The sequence below is a fragment of the Camelus ferus genome, chromosome 22, assembly GCF_009834535.1.
Source record: "Camelus ferus isolate YT-003-E chromosome 22, BCGSAC_Cfer_1.0, whole genome shotgun sequence".
Classification (NCBI taxonomy): Eukaryota; Metazoa; Chordata; class Mammalia; order Artiodactyla; family Camelidae; genus Camelus; species Camelus ferus.
The window spans coordinates 22,181,960-22,196,088 of record NC_045717.1 but is presented as its reverse complement, the minus strand read 5'-3'; the positions used below and the strand labels follow the sequence as shown (position 1 = coordinate 22,196,088).

Sequence of the window (14,129 nt, the reverse complement as noted above, 5' to 3'; positions counted from 1 at the left end):
AAGGTCTGCGCTGATCCTGTGACTGTCCTCCTGCTGCCTAAGGGACCAGATGCCCCCTTTCCAGGAACTGGGTGAGGGCCCCTCTGTGGCTGAGCAGTCAGAGCCAGGTCAGGTGGGGTCCAAGGGGAGCCATGGTTCAGACACTGGTCCATTTGAGTCCAGAGCCCTTGCTTTTGGTGTAGTGCTGAGCTGCCTCTCCTGCGGCTGGCAGAAGTGGGGAGGCTAGTGCCCCCAAAGCCCCCAGGAGGGTGGGGCCAGACCATCCCCAGGAAAAATAGAGAGATGGGCCTACGGCCACCAGAGCACAGATTCCCAACACTCTGACACGTTGGCTTCCCAGCCCAAGGCCATTGGCAGCACCAGACAATTAACAGCAGAGAATAATTGCTTCTGGCTGTGCCAGCAGCCCACTTTGGTTGATGAGACAGGGAAGGTCCGATGCTGAGGCAGGGCTCCAGGGAAGGCCACAGCCAGGGACAGGGACCAAGGCTGTCAGGAAGGGCCACCAAAACAGGGGTACCTGCACTTCTGGGTCCCAGCAGAGGCCCTGAGTTGGGGGAGCCTTGGCCCCTGGCCCTGTTGAAGACTCAGGGGTGTCAAGTTGAGGCTTGGCAGGGACAGCAGGACAGCTCAGGCCTGGCCATGGCCCCCTGTCTCCATCCAGGCATCTGGACTGCAAAGGCAGGGATCCCAGTAGCCAGCATCCGGAACAGAAGGAGCCAGCAAGGCCATCAGCTGGGCTAGGGTGTGTGGGGACGAGGGGTGCACCAGGTCAGCAGACCAGAGATGGGAAGCCCGGGGTGAGGAAGTGTCCAGGTGAGCAGCAGACTCAGTTGGTCCAGAGCCAGAGGAGCCAGCCACCCAGTTCTGACCACACACATCTCTGGCCCCCAGATGCAGCTGTGACCTGACCCTGCTCGCGGCTGATGAGCCTGCCCACCATGGCGAGTCCCACCCTGAGCCCGGACTCCTCGTCCCAGGAGGCCCTGTCGGCCCCCACCTGCTCCCCCACCTCCGACTCTGAGAACCTCAGCCCCGATGAGCTGGAGCTGTTGGCCAAGCTCGAGGAGCAGAACCGGTAAGTTGGGACCCGAGGGATGGGGAGAGGTCTTGGGGTGCAGCCTGGGCCCCAAACAAGTTCCTAGTTGTCCCCTCACACTCAGAGCTAGGCCCAGCCCTGGGCAGAGTAACACCTCCCATCAGTGGCTTGACAAGGATGTCTCCTGTCATCCTGCCAACAGATGAGGAGCCTGAGGTACCAAGTGAGGCCAAGTGAGTCTGGCCTTCACTTATCTAGCCCTTGTTGGAGGGAGAAATAAGGACTCTGACTGGGGTTGGGCCTTCTCACCTTTCTCCCCGGCCCTCCCCCTGTTTTAAAGTGTAGGTGGTATTATTACTCAGGTTTGGTGAGTTCACTGCCATTGGAAAGACAGTTTATTACTCACAGGTCCCAAGAGGAGGGGCACAGCACACCAGGTGGGGCCACACGGGGAAGCACCAGTGTCCGTCAGGAGGCAGAGGGGATGAGAAAAATGTGGGCGAGAGCCTTTATTGCAGTTTCTGCAAGAAGGAATGGTGAGGCAATGTAATCGGGCTTAGGGCTGGCTAGTTTGAATCATTTCAGCAAGCTCAGGGCATAGGGGCTGGGCCTATTTGTCGAGCGCCTGGCCCTGAGGTGACTGAGGCTGAGGGACAGTGGCCTGAATGCAAGAGCCTGATAACAGAGGTGGTTGGTTTGTGGGTGCTGGATTGGTTGGTTTGCACATGAAGGGCTCACTGGCAGGCGAGTCCTTAGCTGTCTCCAGGTCAGGGACATCTCCCAGATGTCAGTGCACCGGAAACATGGTCAGTACAGGCCCTTGCTGGCTGGTGCCCCCAGCCAGCTTTACCTTCTCTGCAACTTGTCTGTAAACATAGACCTGAACAAAATCTGCCCCACAGGGTTGGTACGAGATTAAATGAGCTAATCCACATGCTTCTCAGCCCAGTGCTGGCCACAGAACGAGACACGGGAATGGTAGCCTCTCCAGGGGTCCAGGGATCAGGACCATGGCTCAGAGAGGTTAGGGCATGGGCCGAGGTCACTCAGCAAGTGCCATAGGGGAAGAACCACTGAGACCCAATCCCTGGGGTCCCAGAGGAAGGGCCAGGAGCCGGTGTGGGAGGCGCCTGCAGCCCAGCTGCCTCCACTGACCCTGCCCGCCCAGGCTCCTGGAAGCCGACTCCAAGTCCATGCGTTCCATGAATGGCTCCCGGCGGAACAGCGGCTCCTCACTGGTGTCCAGCTCCTCGGCCTCCTCCAACCTGAGCCACCTGGAGGAGGACACATGGATCTTGTGGGGCCGGATCGCCAATGAGTGGGAGGAGTGGCGACGCAGGAAGGAGAAGCTGCTCAAGGTGGCGGGGGCGGTGGGGCTGGGGGGCAGGGTCTGCCAGGGGCCCCAGCGAGAGCACGGGGGCTGGAGTGGAGGTGCGCAGGCACTTTGAGGACGCCTGGCCAGGGCAGGGTGAGAGGAGGGAATGTGGGGAGGCGCTGGCGTCCCAGGCACCCATTTGCTCTCTGCCCACCGTGTTCCACCTTGGATTGGGGTGGCATATCCTCATTGTGGACTCCGTCTGCAGTGTGGTGGCTCAGCTGAGCTCTGGGCTACAGGCAAGGCGCGGGCAAGCCAGACCTCAGAGGCCAGGCCTGGTGGCTGTGGGGAGGCGGTGCTGGGATGGGGTCCAGCCCAGCCTCCCACTCCCCCCCGCCACCCTGTCTCCAGGAGCTGATCCGCAAAGGCATCCCGCACCACTTCCGGGCCATCGTGTGGCAGCTACTGTGCAGCGCCACCGACATGCCAGTCAAGAACCAGTACTCGGAGCTGCTCAAGATGTCCTCACCGTGCGAGAAGCTGATCCGCAGGGACATCGCCCGCACCTACCCGGAGCACGAGTTCTTCAAGGGCCAGGACAGCCTGGGCCAGGAGGTCCTCTTCAATGTCATGAAGGTGACGCCCCCCAGCCCTGCACAGAGAAGTGCTGCCCACCCCCGGCAGCCTGCTGTCACCGGGCCCGGCAGGACCCTGCCCTGACACGCATGTGTTCCCCGGCAGGCGTACTCCCTGGTGGACCGGGAGGTGGGCTACTGCCAGGGCAGCGCCTTCATCGTGGGCCTGCTCCTCATGCAGGTAGGTGGCCCGGGGCCAGGCTCTTGGAGGGCACAGCCCATCCTGGCTCTCCCCCAGAAGGTGGACAGAAGGGTCAGAGCCTCCCTCTCCATCCACCCATGACCTCTGATAGTCCCCAGCCAAGCCCCCAGTGGGTGAGCAGAGAGGGCCGGACGCCTGTCCTGTCCCAGGCTTGGAGGTGCAGACTGACCTACTCAGTCACCTCCCGGGGTTGGACCCCTCCAGAGTCTCAGGTGGGAGGCTTAGGTCAGCCAGTGTGGTGTCTGTGGGGCTGGGCGTCTCCTCCAGAGAATCCAGCAGGCTTAGGAGCGGGAGAACAGAGACGGCTGGGAGTGCACTGGAGGATGTCTGCACTGTGGGCTCTGGAGGCGGCCAGACCTGGGTTCAAGTCCCAGCTCCACTCTTACCTGCCAGGCAGCCTTCCACAGGCGACTTCAGCCTGGGGAGGGTTCCTATCAGTAAAGCAAGGGGACAGTATTTACCAGAGGTTTGATGAGGGGCTCCAGGCAGCCCGGCACTGTCCATGTTCAGTAAAAGTAAATGGAACAGAAAGAGGAGAAACCGTAAGAAGAAAAGCAGGTGCCCCCTCCCACCCCACTCCTGCTCACAGACACCCCCCACCCCCACCCCTAGATGCCCGAGGAGGAGGCCTTCTGTGTGTTCGTGCGGCTGATGCAGGAGTACCGCCTGCGGGAGCTCTTCAAGCCCAGCATGGCCGAGCTGGGGCTCTGCATCTACCAGTTTGAGTACATGCTACAGGTGAGCGGGGGCAGGGGCAGCTGGCACCCACCCACTCCTCTCAGCCAGCTCGCACCCATGGGTGCTCACCTCAGCCATCCCAGCAAGTCTCTGAAAATTCCAGGCCTGAGCAGTCACATCCAGGCGTTCCAGCTCAGAAAGGGGCTCTAGTCCCCTGGGCAGTATAGCACTGTGGGAAGGATGCTCTGAGGGACTGGGCAGGGGCCAGCCCCTTACAGCGGGGGCTCCAGAGAGCGCGGGCATCCCAGAGCCACGAGGGCCGGGATGGAGCGGTTGGGATGGCTCAGACACACCCACGGTCCCCTCCTGTCTGCTCCCCGGGGTGGAGAAGGAGGGAAAGTGTTGTCTGCCTGTCTTTGCTGATTACTGGAGAGCCGCAGCCGCCTGTTTATAAATAGCAGCCCCCGCAGGGCCAGCTCCTGGCTGGCAGACAGAGCTGGTGTACATGTACAACACACACACATGCACACGCACGCGCACCACATACACACACACCTGTTCTGGAAGCCAGTTGCAGGTGGGGCTGTGCAGCTCTGCACCACAGTGGGCAGGGTGTGCCTGGTGGTGAAGGCCCCCCTCCTCAGGCCTAGAGGACGTGGAGGTGCTGTTGGTCGTGGTAACCGGTAGTGCTGGCAGGCAAGGGGCCCGGGCCCCCAGAGAAGAAGCGATTGCACAGTGGGCTGGGTAACCCGGCGCTCCCATGGTGAAGTAGCCAGATGCCACCAGAGCGTCCCTAAGTCCAGGAGGAAGCCCAGGGTGGGCAGGGGGACAGCCTGAGTGTCCATTGCTCAGTGAAGGACATCCAGGAGGTCCTAACGCCTTCTCTAGCCTTAGTTTCCCCAGTTTCTGTCACTTCCCAGTGTCGGAAGCCCCAGCCTTGAGCATCCTTTGAGCACTTTGGGCACAAAGCGCTGTAGGGGAGGGGTGCTAGGAGTGGACACAGAGGCGATGGCTCACACCACCCTTCCCTGTTGCCCCCTGGGTGACCTTGGGGAGTTACATAACCCCCCGAAGCCTCAGAAGCTCACTCTCGGAGAAGTGGTGAGGATCCCAGGAGCAGCTGGGCCAGTGCCTGCCCTGGGTGGGCACCCAGCACCCACAAGCTGCTGCTACTCCTGCCACCCCTGCCTGTGTCCCCACCTTGTGCTACTCAGAGCTCTGGGGTGCTCTTGCCCCACCCAGACACAGTGCTGAGGACACACCAAGGAAGGGAGCCAAGGGCTGCCCAGGGCAGATCAGGGAAGGCTCCCAGATGTATGGGCACTGAGGCCCAGCACTTCTAGATAGCAGTGCTGACAGCTGCACCCAGCGCCCTCCTCACAGTGCCTGGCCTCCTCCCCAACCCCCAGGAGCAGCTCCCGGACCTGAACACCCACTTCCGCTCCCAGAGCTTCCACACGTCCATGTACGCCTCCTCCTGGTTCCTCACGCTCTTCCTGACCACATTCCCGCTGCCCGTTGCTACCCGTATCTTTGACATCTTCATGTACGAGGTGAGGACACCACCCTCCCTCTCCTGGCCGCTCTGGATAGGGTGATCAACATCCTCACTGGGAATGATTCAGGACCAGGCCCAGGCCGAGGATGGGCGGGAGCTCTGGGAAAGGTCAGAGGACTCCCTGGGAGCGTAGGACCAGAGATGCATTGCCCCTGCCGCTGCCTTTGCAGGGTCTGGAGATCGTGTTCCGGGTGGGCCTCGCCCTCCTGCAGGTGAACCAGACGGAGCTGATGCAGCTGGACATGGAGGGGATGTCCCAGGTGGGCCAGGAGGGCCAGGGCAGGTGGGCATGCCCCCAGCGGGGGCACCTGGGCAGGTGGAGCATCCTGAGAGATGGGGACACCCTGGAGTTCCTGAGCACCCTGATCCTTTCCCATCACCTCTGCTCCTCCCCACCCTGAGGTCTCCATAGAGGACCAGCGTGGGCCCCGAGGAGCCTCAGGCTCTGCCAGATACAGTCCAGGGCCAGCAGCCTGCAGCGGGAGAGAGGAAGGCCCAGGCCGAGCTCTGGGAGGTGCCCCTCCCCTACTCCCAGCTCTGGGTCCCCCAGAGCCTAATGTGGCAAACAGTAATACTAAGCAAACCAGGAGGCCTTGGGTGTGGTTTCAGCCCCAGCAGCCAGGCGGGGCGAGGGCACAGGAGGGAGTGAGGGGTCTGGGACAGTCTCTGGCCCTGCCCCGCCCCGGCCTGCTTCAGCTGCCCTGCCTGCCGAGAGGAGGCCAGCCTGCTTCTCACCGCCATGTCCCCATCATGCAGGCCCCTGCCCCCTCCCAGCGTCCTCCAGCTGGTGCTTCAGGGAAGAATGCACAAAGGCCATGGTTGTGTCCACGAACACGGGCATCCATTGTCCGCAGCTGCCAGAGGGGGCCAGCTGGGCTGGGGAGCAGGAGCCAGCCTGGCCCCGAGCTGCCACAAGCTGTGTCCACTGGCAGCTTGCACTTAACTCTTTGCGGAGGCTCCAGGGGCCACTGGCAAGCAGGCAGACCACAGAGGGGTCTTCCCTCCAACTTCCTCTCCACCACCCTGATCCTTCAGCTTCTTCTGCCTCCTCTCACTGCCCTGGGGCAGCAGCATGTCTCCCTCCTGAAGGCCCCCTGTGCTCAGACCCCACCCCCCGCCCCACCCCTGGCCTTCGCCCTCAGGAGCTCCCAAAGCCCGCTGTCCTGAGCAGGCTGAGCGCCCATAGCAGGTAGGCCCTGCACTGAGGTCATGGTGACACCCTGAGCAGACCCTCCTCCCAGGAAGGAGGGTGCAGTGGGGGTTCAAGTGGCCCTAGGTGGCCCAGGCCTGTGTGTCGGTGACCGTCTGTGTCCCCACAGTACTTCCAGAGGGTGATCCCCCATCAGTTCGACAGCTGCCCGGACAAGCTGATCCTCAAGGCTTACCAGGTCAAGTACAACCCCAAGAAGATGAAGAGGTCAGTACCAGGCAGCCGGGGTGCTAGTAGAAGGGGTCCCTGAGGATGGGACAGTGAGCACATCCACCCTCCCCCTGCAGGTTGGAGAAGGAGTATGCGGCCATGAAGAGCAAGGAGATGGAGGAGCAGATAGAGATCAAGGTGAGTCCAGGACCAGACCAGACGCAGTGCCCTCAGGAGCCCCTCAGCGGCCACTAGAGGGCAGCCCTTCCCTGAGCGGGCTGCACACCGCGATGCTTAGGTTGGTGGGGGGGGGGGGTGTTCACTCACCTCCAGGCCCTGTGTGAGCCAGGGTGTGCCCCAGCACTAAGGACAGGTCCCCGGGGCAGGCAGCGAGTCAGCCTCCAGCCCTCGCCCTTCCCCGGTGGTTCCAACCCTCTAATCACAAGATTGCGTCACCTGGCAACCAGCCCCTTCCTGAGGTGACTTGGGGGCTTTCCAACAGCCACCTCACCGAGGTAACAAAAGACACCTTTATTCCTCTTCTCACTGAGGAAATGCCCAGGGTTTTAGGAGCTCTGTGCCAGGACCACAACAACAACCAAATAGACATTTCTTACACATCACAAAGTCTCCTGAGGTTGCAGAGCCTCTGAATCCAGTCCTCCTCCTGCTCTCATCCCTCCAGCCATGGTTTTGGTTATTGACTCAACATTCATTTATTGAGCACCTACTGTGTGCCAGAGTCACAGCAGAGACTGAGGGCCCCTAGTCCAGTAGGGGTTGGGGGACAGACACAAACACAAACCTCAACACAGCCTGGCTCTGTCCTCTTCAGGGACAGAGTCCCACAGTGGCTGGGACTGGAGTCCCACAGACCCCAGCTCTGCTACAGACCAGCTGTGTGACCTGCCAGGAAGGTGAATTCACCTCTCTGAGCCTCAGTGCCCCTTCTGCAAAATGGGGATGACACTTGCTCTCTGGTCAAATTATTATTATTACTACTACTACTATTATTATTAACCACCACCATCATCATCATCCTTACTTCCTCTAGAAACCTAGGTTAGAATCCAGGTCACCTGCCCCCTGTACCTGAGTGGGGAAAGAGGGCATCATTGTCTGGACCCTCTTTGTAGGTTTTCCAGAAATAATTTTGTGCCCTAAACTTTTAAGCCATTCCCTTTGTCAAGAATGGCAGCTTCACTGAGGCACCAGTCCAAACACGTACGCGTGCCTTACTCACGCACGGACAAGGGCCTGCTCCCACCTGCTGACCACAAGGGCTCAGCAGTAAGCAGGGACACAGCAGACCCGGAGACCACCTGCCCAGCCTGGAAGTTTCCCCGGAGAGGAGCCTGGGTGCCCAAGGGCAGGGCAGATGCTTTCTCCCCTGGCCCTGCCCTTTGCTTTCACCTTTAGCTTATTTTAAAATGTACCTGGGATTTGTTTTAATCAGGCATGGTGATTGTGACGGACACAGAGAAGACTGCCTTTGAAAGAAGAGTTTATTACTCACAGTTCCCAAGGGGAGGGGGCACACCACTGCACACAGGGCCACACAGGGAGGTACGAGGGTGCGTCAGGAGGCAGAAAGAGTGAAGAGCAAAGCATGGGTGAGAGTCTTTACTGTGATTCCCACAGGAAAGGAGGGGTAAGGCAGGGTAGGGTGAGGTAGGTAGTTTGAGCACGTTTGAGATTGGCTCATTTGAATAATTTCAGGGGCTCTGAGCTATAGAAGTGGTTCCTAGTTGCCCTGGGACAACAGGGCAGGGGAAATTTTGGCTTGGTGTGTGAGTGTCAGATAAGGGAGGTGATAGGGGCCTGGGCTCTGGATTGGCTGGTTTGCATGTGGAAGGCAAACTAGCAGGCAGGTCGTTTACCATCCCTAGGAATTAACTAACCCTGGGAGGGGCAGTCTCTCCAGGATTAGCAAAGCTGCAGGATGTCAAGACTCAAAGATACAGAAGAAAAAAAATTTTAATAATGTGATTAGTATTAGTATTTTAAATAATGTGATTAGCCCCCCCACCCCATGGTCCTTGTTCACTTGCTCTCACTTTCCCTTTAGAGTGAGAGGAGACAGGAGAGCTGTTGGTCGGCACATCCAGCTCCTCCAAGGATGGCTGTGCTTGTGCCTCAATGCCCTGAGGCCAGAAAGGGGGCAGGGCAATCCAGGGGGCAGGGGGCAGGACTCTGGTCCTGGGTCCCGATGAGGAACAGAGACCGGGGCCTGAAACAGCTCTGACCCCAGTGAGCTGGGAGGCTCAGGCCAAACACTGCCTGATTCCAGCTAGTTTCCTCTCCCTCAAGTTTCCCCTCCCACTGACTCCACCATGAGTCAGTGACCATCCACCAAGTCTGCGATTATCTCTGACCACAGCTGCTTGCTGGGAATGTTCCGGGTGTTTCCATCACCTTTTTCTCCCCGGAAGAAACTAGGCAATGTTCTTTGTGATCCACAGGGAAGCAGGCCCCTCACTAATCTGCTGATGAAAACCATTTCTGTACCTACTTCTTAAGGGGTACTTCGGTAGAAACTAGGTACAAGGCATATGTCAACCTCCCCTGCTCCCCAAAAGGCTGCAGGGGAACCGAAAACCACAGATATCTAACCAGAACCACCAGCACAGGAGGGAGGGTGGGAGCAGGGGAGAGCATCTCCAGAACTCCTGAGTGGGGAGTGACAACTGCTGGGTACAGCTGGCTCTCAGTGGCTTGCAGAAATGTAGCTGTCCAGCTGACGGGAGCGCGCCTGTTCAGCAAGGCTCCCTCCCGCCGGACTCAGACTCAGAGAGGAGTTTGTCCTCTGAGAATTTAACCCTGGGGCTCAAAGGGAAGTAGTTAGGGGTGGGGGCCATCTGATAGCAGCCTCCCTCCAAACCCAGGGTCCTTTGCCCCCTGGTAGGCGTCATGTGAGGTTGGCCTTTGACAGGCTTAACCCTGGGGTAGACACATCGGAGGGGGGCACGGGAGCTGACCACCCAGCCCCCAGCACACCATTCACATCCACAACAGTGATCATATTATTTTTTAATGAACCAAGGTTTGTTTTGAAAACATAAATATATCTAATCTAGTGGGCCACTCTGAACGGAATTGGCCTTGACTGTCTTCTGCAATCACTCACCCAGAACTTTAGACGCCTCCTGCCTGGAGGGCGCCTGGCCTTGAGGGGACAAACCTCACTGTGTACTGGAGCAGGAGGCTGGCTCTGACATGCTCTCCCCTCTCCCCACAACCCCGTAGAGGCTTCGGACAGAGAACCGGCTCCTGAAGCAGCGGATTGAGACCTTGGAGAAGGTGAGGGGTATGGCCACCAGCCTGTGACACTGAACCCTCCGAGCCCCAGGCAGGACCCAGCAGCAAGAGGGCCAGTCAGCCATCTGCCCCCACTCCCCCGTCTCTGTGCCGGCCCCGCCCTGACCTGGCGGGCTCTGAGGAGCCCAGTGTAAATCCCGCCACAAGCCCCACTTTGATTTGGGCAGCCATATAAATTGGGGGCCATGGGGAAACTTTGCTTGGGGGTGAAGGTTGAGTTATAACCCCACTAACTGCAAACACCAGGCTGCCTGGGTACGGGAAGTAGGTGCCCTGGAAATGTAATTCATCCTCCAAAGAAAGGTGGAGAAGGAAGGGGTGGCCTTGCTACCAGCACCATGGAGGGGGTCCCATAGCCTCGACACTAGCCTCCAACCTGTTTTTAAAGATTGGAATAGAAATGAAGGGGCCCACTTCCAGCTCACCCCTCATTCTCACACTTGACCCTCCACTGACCACAGGGAGTAGGTGGAATTTGTTGCTCTTGCCCCAAAGCCTCCATTCTTGTTCTGCCTCCCAATTAAAATGCATTCACCCGGCCCAGTGCTGCCACCTCCGTCCCCCCATCACCCTCCCAGGAAAGGAGGCCAATGCATTTCTTCCCAGCGGGGCCCCAGCCCGGTGGCCCGCAGCGGGGTGGCACTGCCCTGCCTGCTCACACAGATCCCTCTTCAGGACGGAGCTGGCTCTGGCTTTGGTCTTCCTCCGGGTCCTCTCCTGCTGGTTCTCTGGTTCTCCGGTCTCACTCCTCTCTCCCCGCTTCTAGAGATAGTCCACTGCATTAGTGACGAGTGGTTCTTGTCTGTCTCTCCCCCTCTCCTGTCCCCGCGCCTTCCGCTCTGCCTCCTCCCCCTGTCGCTCGGAACCCCTCCGCCGGGTAGGAGAGCGCTGCTCTGGCTGATAGGTTAATCCAGGTACCGTAGCTCTCCCTCTCCCACTCCTTCCCGGTCCGCACACAACCACCGGGCCGCCTCTCCCCTGGCCGGGGCGAGGGGGGCCGGCCTGGCGCTGCGCATGGGGGCGGCTGGGGACCGCTTCTCAGGGGAGACAGAGGCTTCCCTCGGGGGCGGGGGTGTGCGTGTGGCGTATGAACGCGCACACGCACAGAGAGTTTCCTCCCTCCAGGGGACAAAGGTGGGGACCCAGGAGGGCTCCAGGACCCTGAGGGTGCATCAGCGACAGGCCCTGGTGTGCGCACGGCTGAGACTCCCCCCAACACACACACACGCGTGCGCGCACCATGCACACGACGCGCGCGTGCACACACGCACCCCTTCCGGCCCCTTATGCTCTTCTCGGCTCCTACCTGCAAGGCCTGCCATCTCTCACTCACCTGCTTCTGCTGCTGCCTTATCTTGAATGGCTTTATCTGGAAGCTTCTGCCTGCCACCTGGTGGCTCCGAGCCTGGAATGCGGGGCCCAAATTGGGTGGGGTGAGGGGATGAGGCTGGGGGGGGGCAAGTCTTAGCCTTAGGCAGTTGGAAGTCCCAGGGTCTGGGGCTGGAGAAGGCCCCGGGAGAGATGTATTCCACCTCCCAGCCTGGCCCTGAGGAGCCAGCCCTGAGCCTCTGGTCCCTTGGCTGCACCCCCCAACCTCCATGGTCACCAGCAGAGCTCGGCCTCTGCTGTGCCATCTGCCCTGAATAAGAGGCTTAGAGCCAGAGCCTGGGCCCCGGGGCGGGTGGGTCCCTCCAGGTTCCTCCTGGTGTCCTGTTCCTGCCTGCCTCCCACCCACGTCCCCCGGCCCTGTGGAGCACCCCATGCCAGGCTCTGAGTGTGGGAGGCCTTACCCCTCTTCCTTCTGCTCCGCCTCCATCCTCTCTGGGCCTCCCCTGAGGTGGGCCCAAGGCAGAGCCTGGGGTGTGAGCAGAGGGTCACGGCACCCCCGTCCTCGCTGTGCTCAGGGGCAGGTGACGCGAGCGCAGGAGGCCGAGGAGAACTACGTCATCAAGCGGGAGCTGGCCGTGGTGCGGCAGCAGTGCAGCTCAGCGGCCGAGGACCTGCAGAAGGCGCAGAGCACCATCCGGCAGCTGCAGGAGCAGCAGGTACCCAGCCGGGTGGGTGGGGCCCCCAGGGCAAGGCCAGGCCCCCACCAGGCTACTTGCCGGGCTCTTGAGCAACTGGCTCCAAATCACCCCTGCCTCAGCACCTGGCCATCTTGTTCCTTCCTGGGGACAGGGGAGCCCAGAGCAGAATGCAGTCTGCCCCAGCCCCGCCGCAGCAAGCAGCCCCACACTGGTGTGGGAGGAGAGGATCCTGTGGTTTTTATTTCCCACCACCCAGTGGGGTGTCTGGCCTACCACACTGAGAGCAAGGCAGTCAGCCTCCCCGGCCCCTCAAGGGCCGCTGGGACAAGGCTGTCCCTGCAGGGACCTCTCCCTCCACTGATGGGGCTATGGTCCCTTGGAGGAGCCCTGGTGTCTCCCCAGAATCTGAAGGGCTGTTGGTCTGTTATCAAATGAAACCCAGGTCCACTCCCCTGACATGCACAAGGCCAATCTACCCACACTGGGTTCAGGTGAAGGAAAGTACAGCATTTATGGCAGGGCACCAAACAAGGGAAACGGGCAGCTCACGCTCAAAAAAACTGAACTCTTCATGGCTTTTAGACAAGGGTTTTTCAGCAGCTTCATGGGAGAGGGTCATAGGCTGCGAGATCAGCTCATGGATCTTCTTCTGATTGGTTGGCATTGAGGTAACAGGCTGAGCTTTCAGGAATCTCAGTCATCACCCTTCTGGTTCCAGCCAGTCTGGGGACTAAGTGCTGGTGGTCAGCATGTAGTCACCATCATCCACCTGAGCAAGGGTCTTAGTTTCTACAGACTGACTCAAAGATCTGGGTCAGATAGTTTTGTCTACTCCTTCAGGGGGAACTTGGTGTCCTATGACTCTATTGCTGCTTGAGTCTGCTCTGTGGAACTCAGGGGAAGCCCCACTGGGTCCTGCTCAGATTCAATCCCCCCTTTTCTTTGAAACTCCTCAACCTGAGGGGGGAAGGGGTGGGATAAGAAACGGAATAAAGTTCTGGTTAGAGAGAGTAATGATAAACTTGGCAGGGGAACTCAGTTTGAGGGCGGCTCTAAACTTTCAGGGGGACTCTAAATGGTTCAGGGTTTTGCTGGGGGCCAGCCATGCAGGGTAGGAGCTGGGATCAGGGAGCAGGCCCCCCTCCTACAGTGCCCAGCACTTTGCCCTCAAAAGAGTCTGGTCTGTGCCCAGCCTTCTGAGCTGGAAGGACGAGGGGAGGGGGCTGGCCAAGTCTTCGTGGGGTCATGAGCTCCGTATGGGTGGTGGGAGGGCCCATGGGCTGGAGCACTGTCAAGAGTCCACTTCTCCCAGAGAGGGCCTTCAGAACGTTCCTTCAGCTGTACCCAGTAGGCTGCCTTCCTGATGTGATGACCCACCAGCAGCTGCAGCCCCCAAACTCAGCATGCATGCCCGAGCACACACCTTGGAGCGGCAGGGGAGGATGCTATAGGCTTCCCTGGTGCCCTGCAATCCGGGGCTGAACCCAGCAGAGCCTGGCAGTGAGGTGGGGTCTCTGATTTGGAGAAACCATAGGGTGTTCAAGAAACAATGGGTGGAGAAAAGGAAGGGTCATTTGCTGAGGAGGGCCCCCTCACCTAGGCCTGGACTGAGGAACGTGAGTTGATTCTTTGCTCTTGGGGACAGGGAGGCAGAACGTCACCGTTTCTCACCTGCTTCGCCTCCTGCCCCTCGACTTCCGGTGCTGGAGCCCCACCTGCTCTGAAGCAGCAAGGCCAATGGGAAATCTGAGGCTGGGCTAGTGCCACCCATGGCACGGTGGCCCCTTACAGGCATGAGAGACTTCACCTGCCACCTCTGCGCTCCAGCCTTTGGGGCCCGGCGCAGGGATGGGTGCAGCAGTAGGCCGCTGCAGGCAGAGGAGGGTGGTGCCGTACACATCAGTGAGGCCCTTAAGCACCGTCTCCAGAGGCCCCTGGAGGAGGTGCGGCCTGGCAGAGCTTGGAAGAGGCCCCAATCTCATCTGGGCCCAGGGAGA

At 59.9% G+C, this 14,129-nt stretch overlaps 1 protein-coding gene and 1 long non-coding RNA gene across 5 annotated transcripts in view; one reads left to right on the top strand and one right to left on the bottom strand.

Annotated features, from left to right (window-relative positions):
- EVI5L (ecotropic viral integration site 5 like) overlaps positions 1–14,129 on the top strand; it is a 31,734-nt gene that overhangs the window by 9,836 nt on the left and 7,769 nt on the right. For 2 of the 4 annotated variants that reach the window (XM_032466257.1, XM_032466255.1), the window contains exons 2-13: positions 895–1,078; positions 2,208–2,397; positions 2,766–2,990; positions 3,096–3,170; positions 3,804–3,929; positions 5,279–5,422; positions 5,598–5,687; positions 6,747–6,844; positions 6,925–6,985; positions 10,034–10,087; positions 10,987–11,019; positions 12,010–12,150. In XM_032466257.1, coding sequence (XP_032322148.1) covers positions 927–1,078; positions 2,208–2,397; positions 2,766–2,990; positions 3,096–3,170; positions 3,804–3,929; positions 5,279–5,422; positions 5,598–5,687; positions 6,747–6,844; positions 6,925–6,985; positions 10,034–10,087; positions 10,987–11,019; positions 12,010–12,150 — 1,389 coding nt within the window. In that variant the 5' untranslated portion in view covers positions 895–926. Of the gene's footprint in view, positions 1–894; positions 1,079–2,138; positions 2,398–2,765; positions 2,991–3,095; positions 3,171–3,803; positions 3,930–5,278; positions 5,423–5,597; positions 5,688–6,746; positions 6,845–6,924; positions 6,986–10,033; positions 10,088–10,986; positions 11,020–12,009; positions 12,151–14,129 lie in introns of all 4 variants that reach the window. The other 2 variants (XM_032466258.1, XM_032466256.1) reach the window with 2 other exon arrangements.
- LOC116659106 lies at positions 10,069–12,033 on the bottom strand. The gene is made up of 3 exons (XR_004314415.1): positions 11,896–12,033; positions 11,439–11,510; positions 10,069–10,867 (listed from the first exon to the last, which is right to left on the bottom strand). It is a non-coding gene; the product is annotated as an uncharacterized LOC116659106 (long non-coding RNA).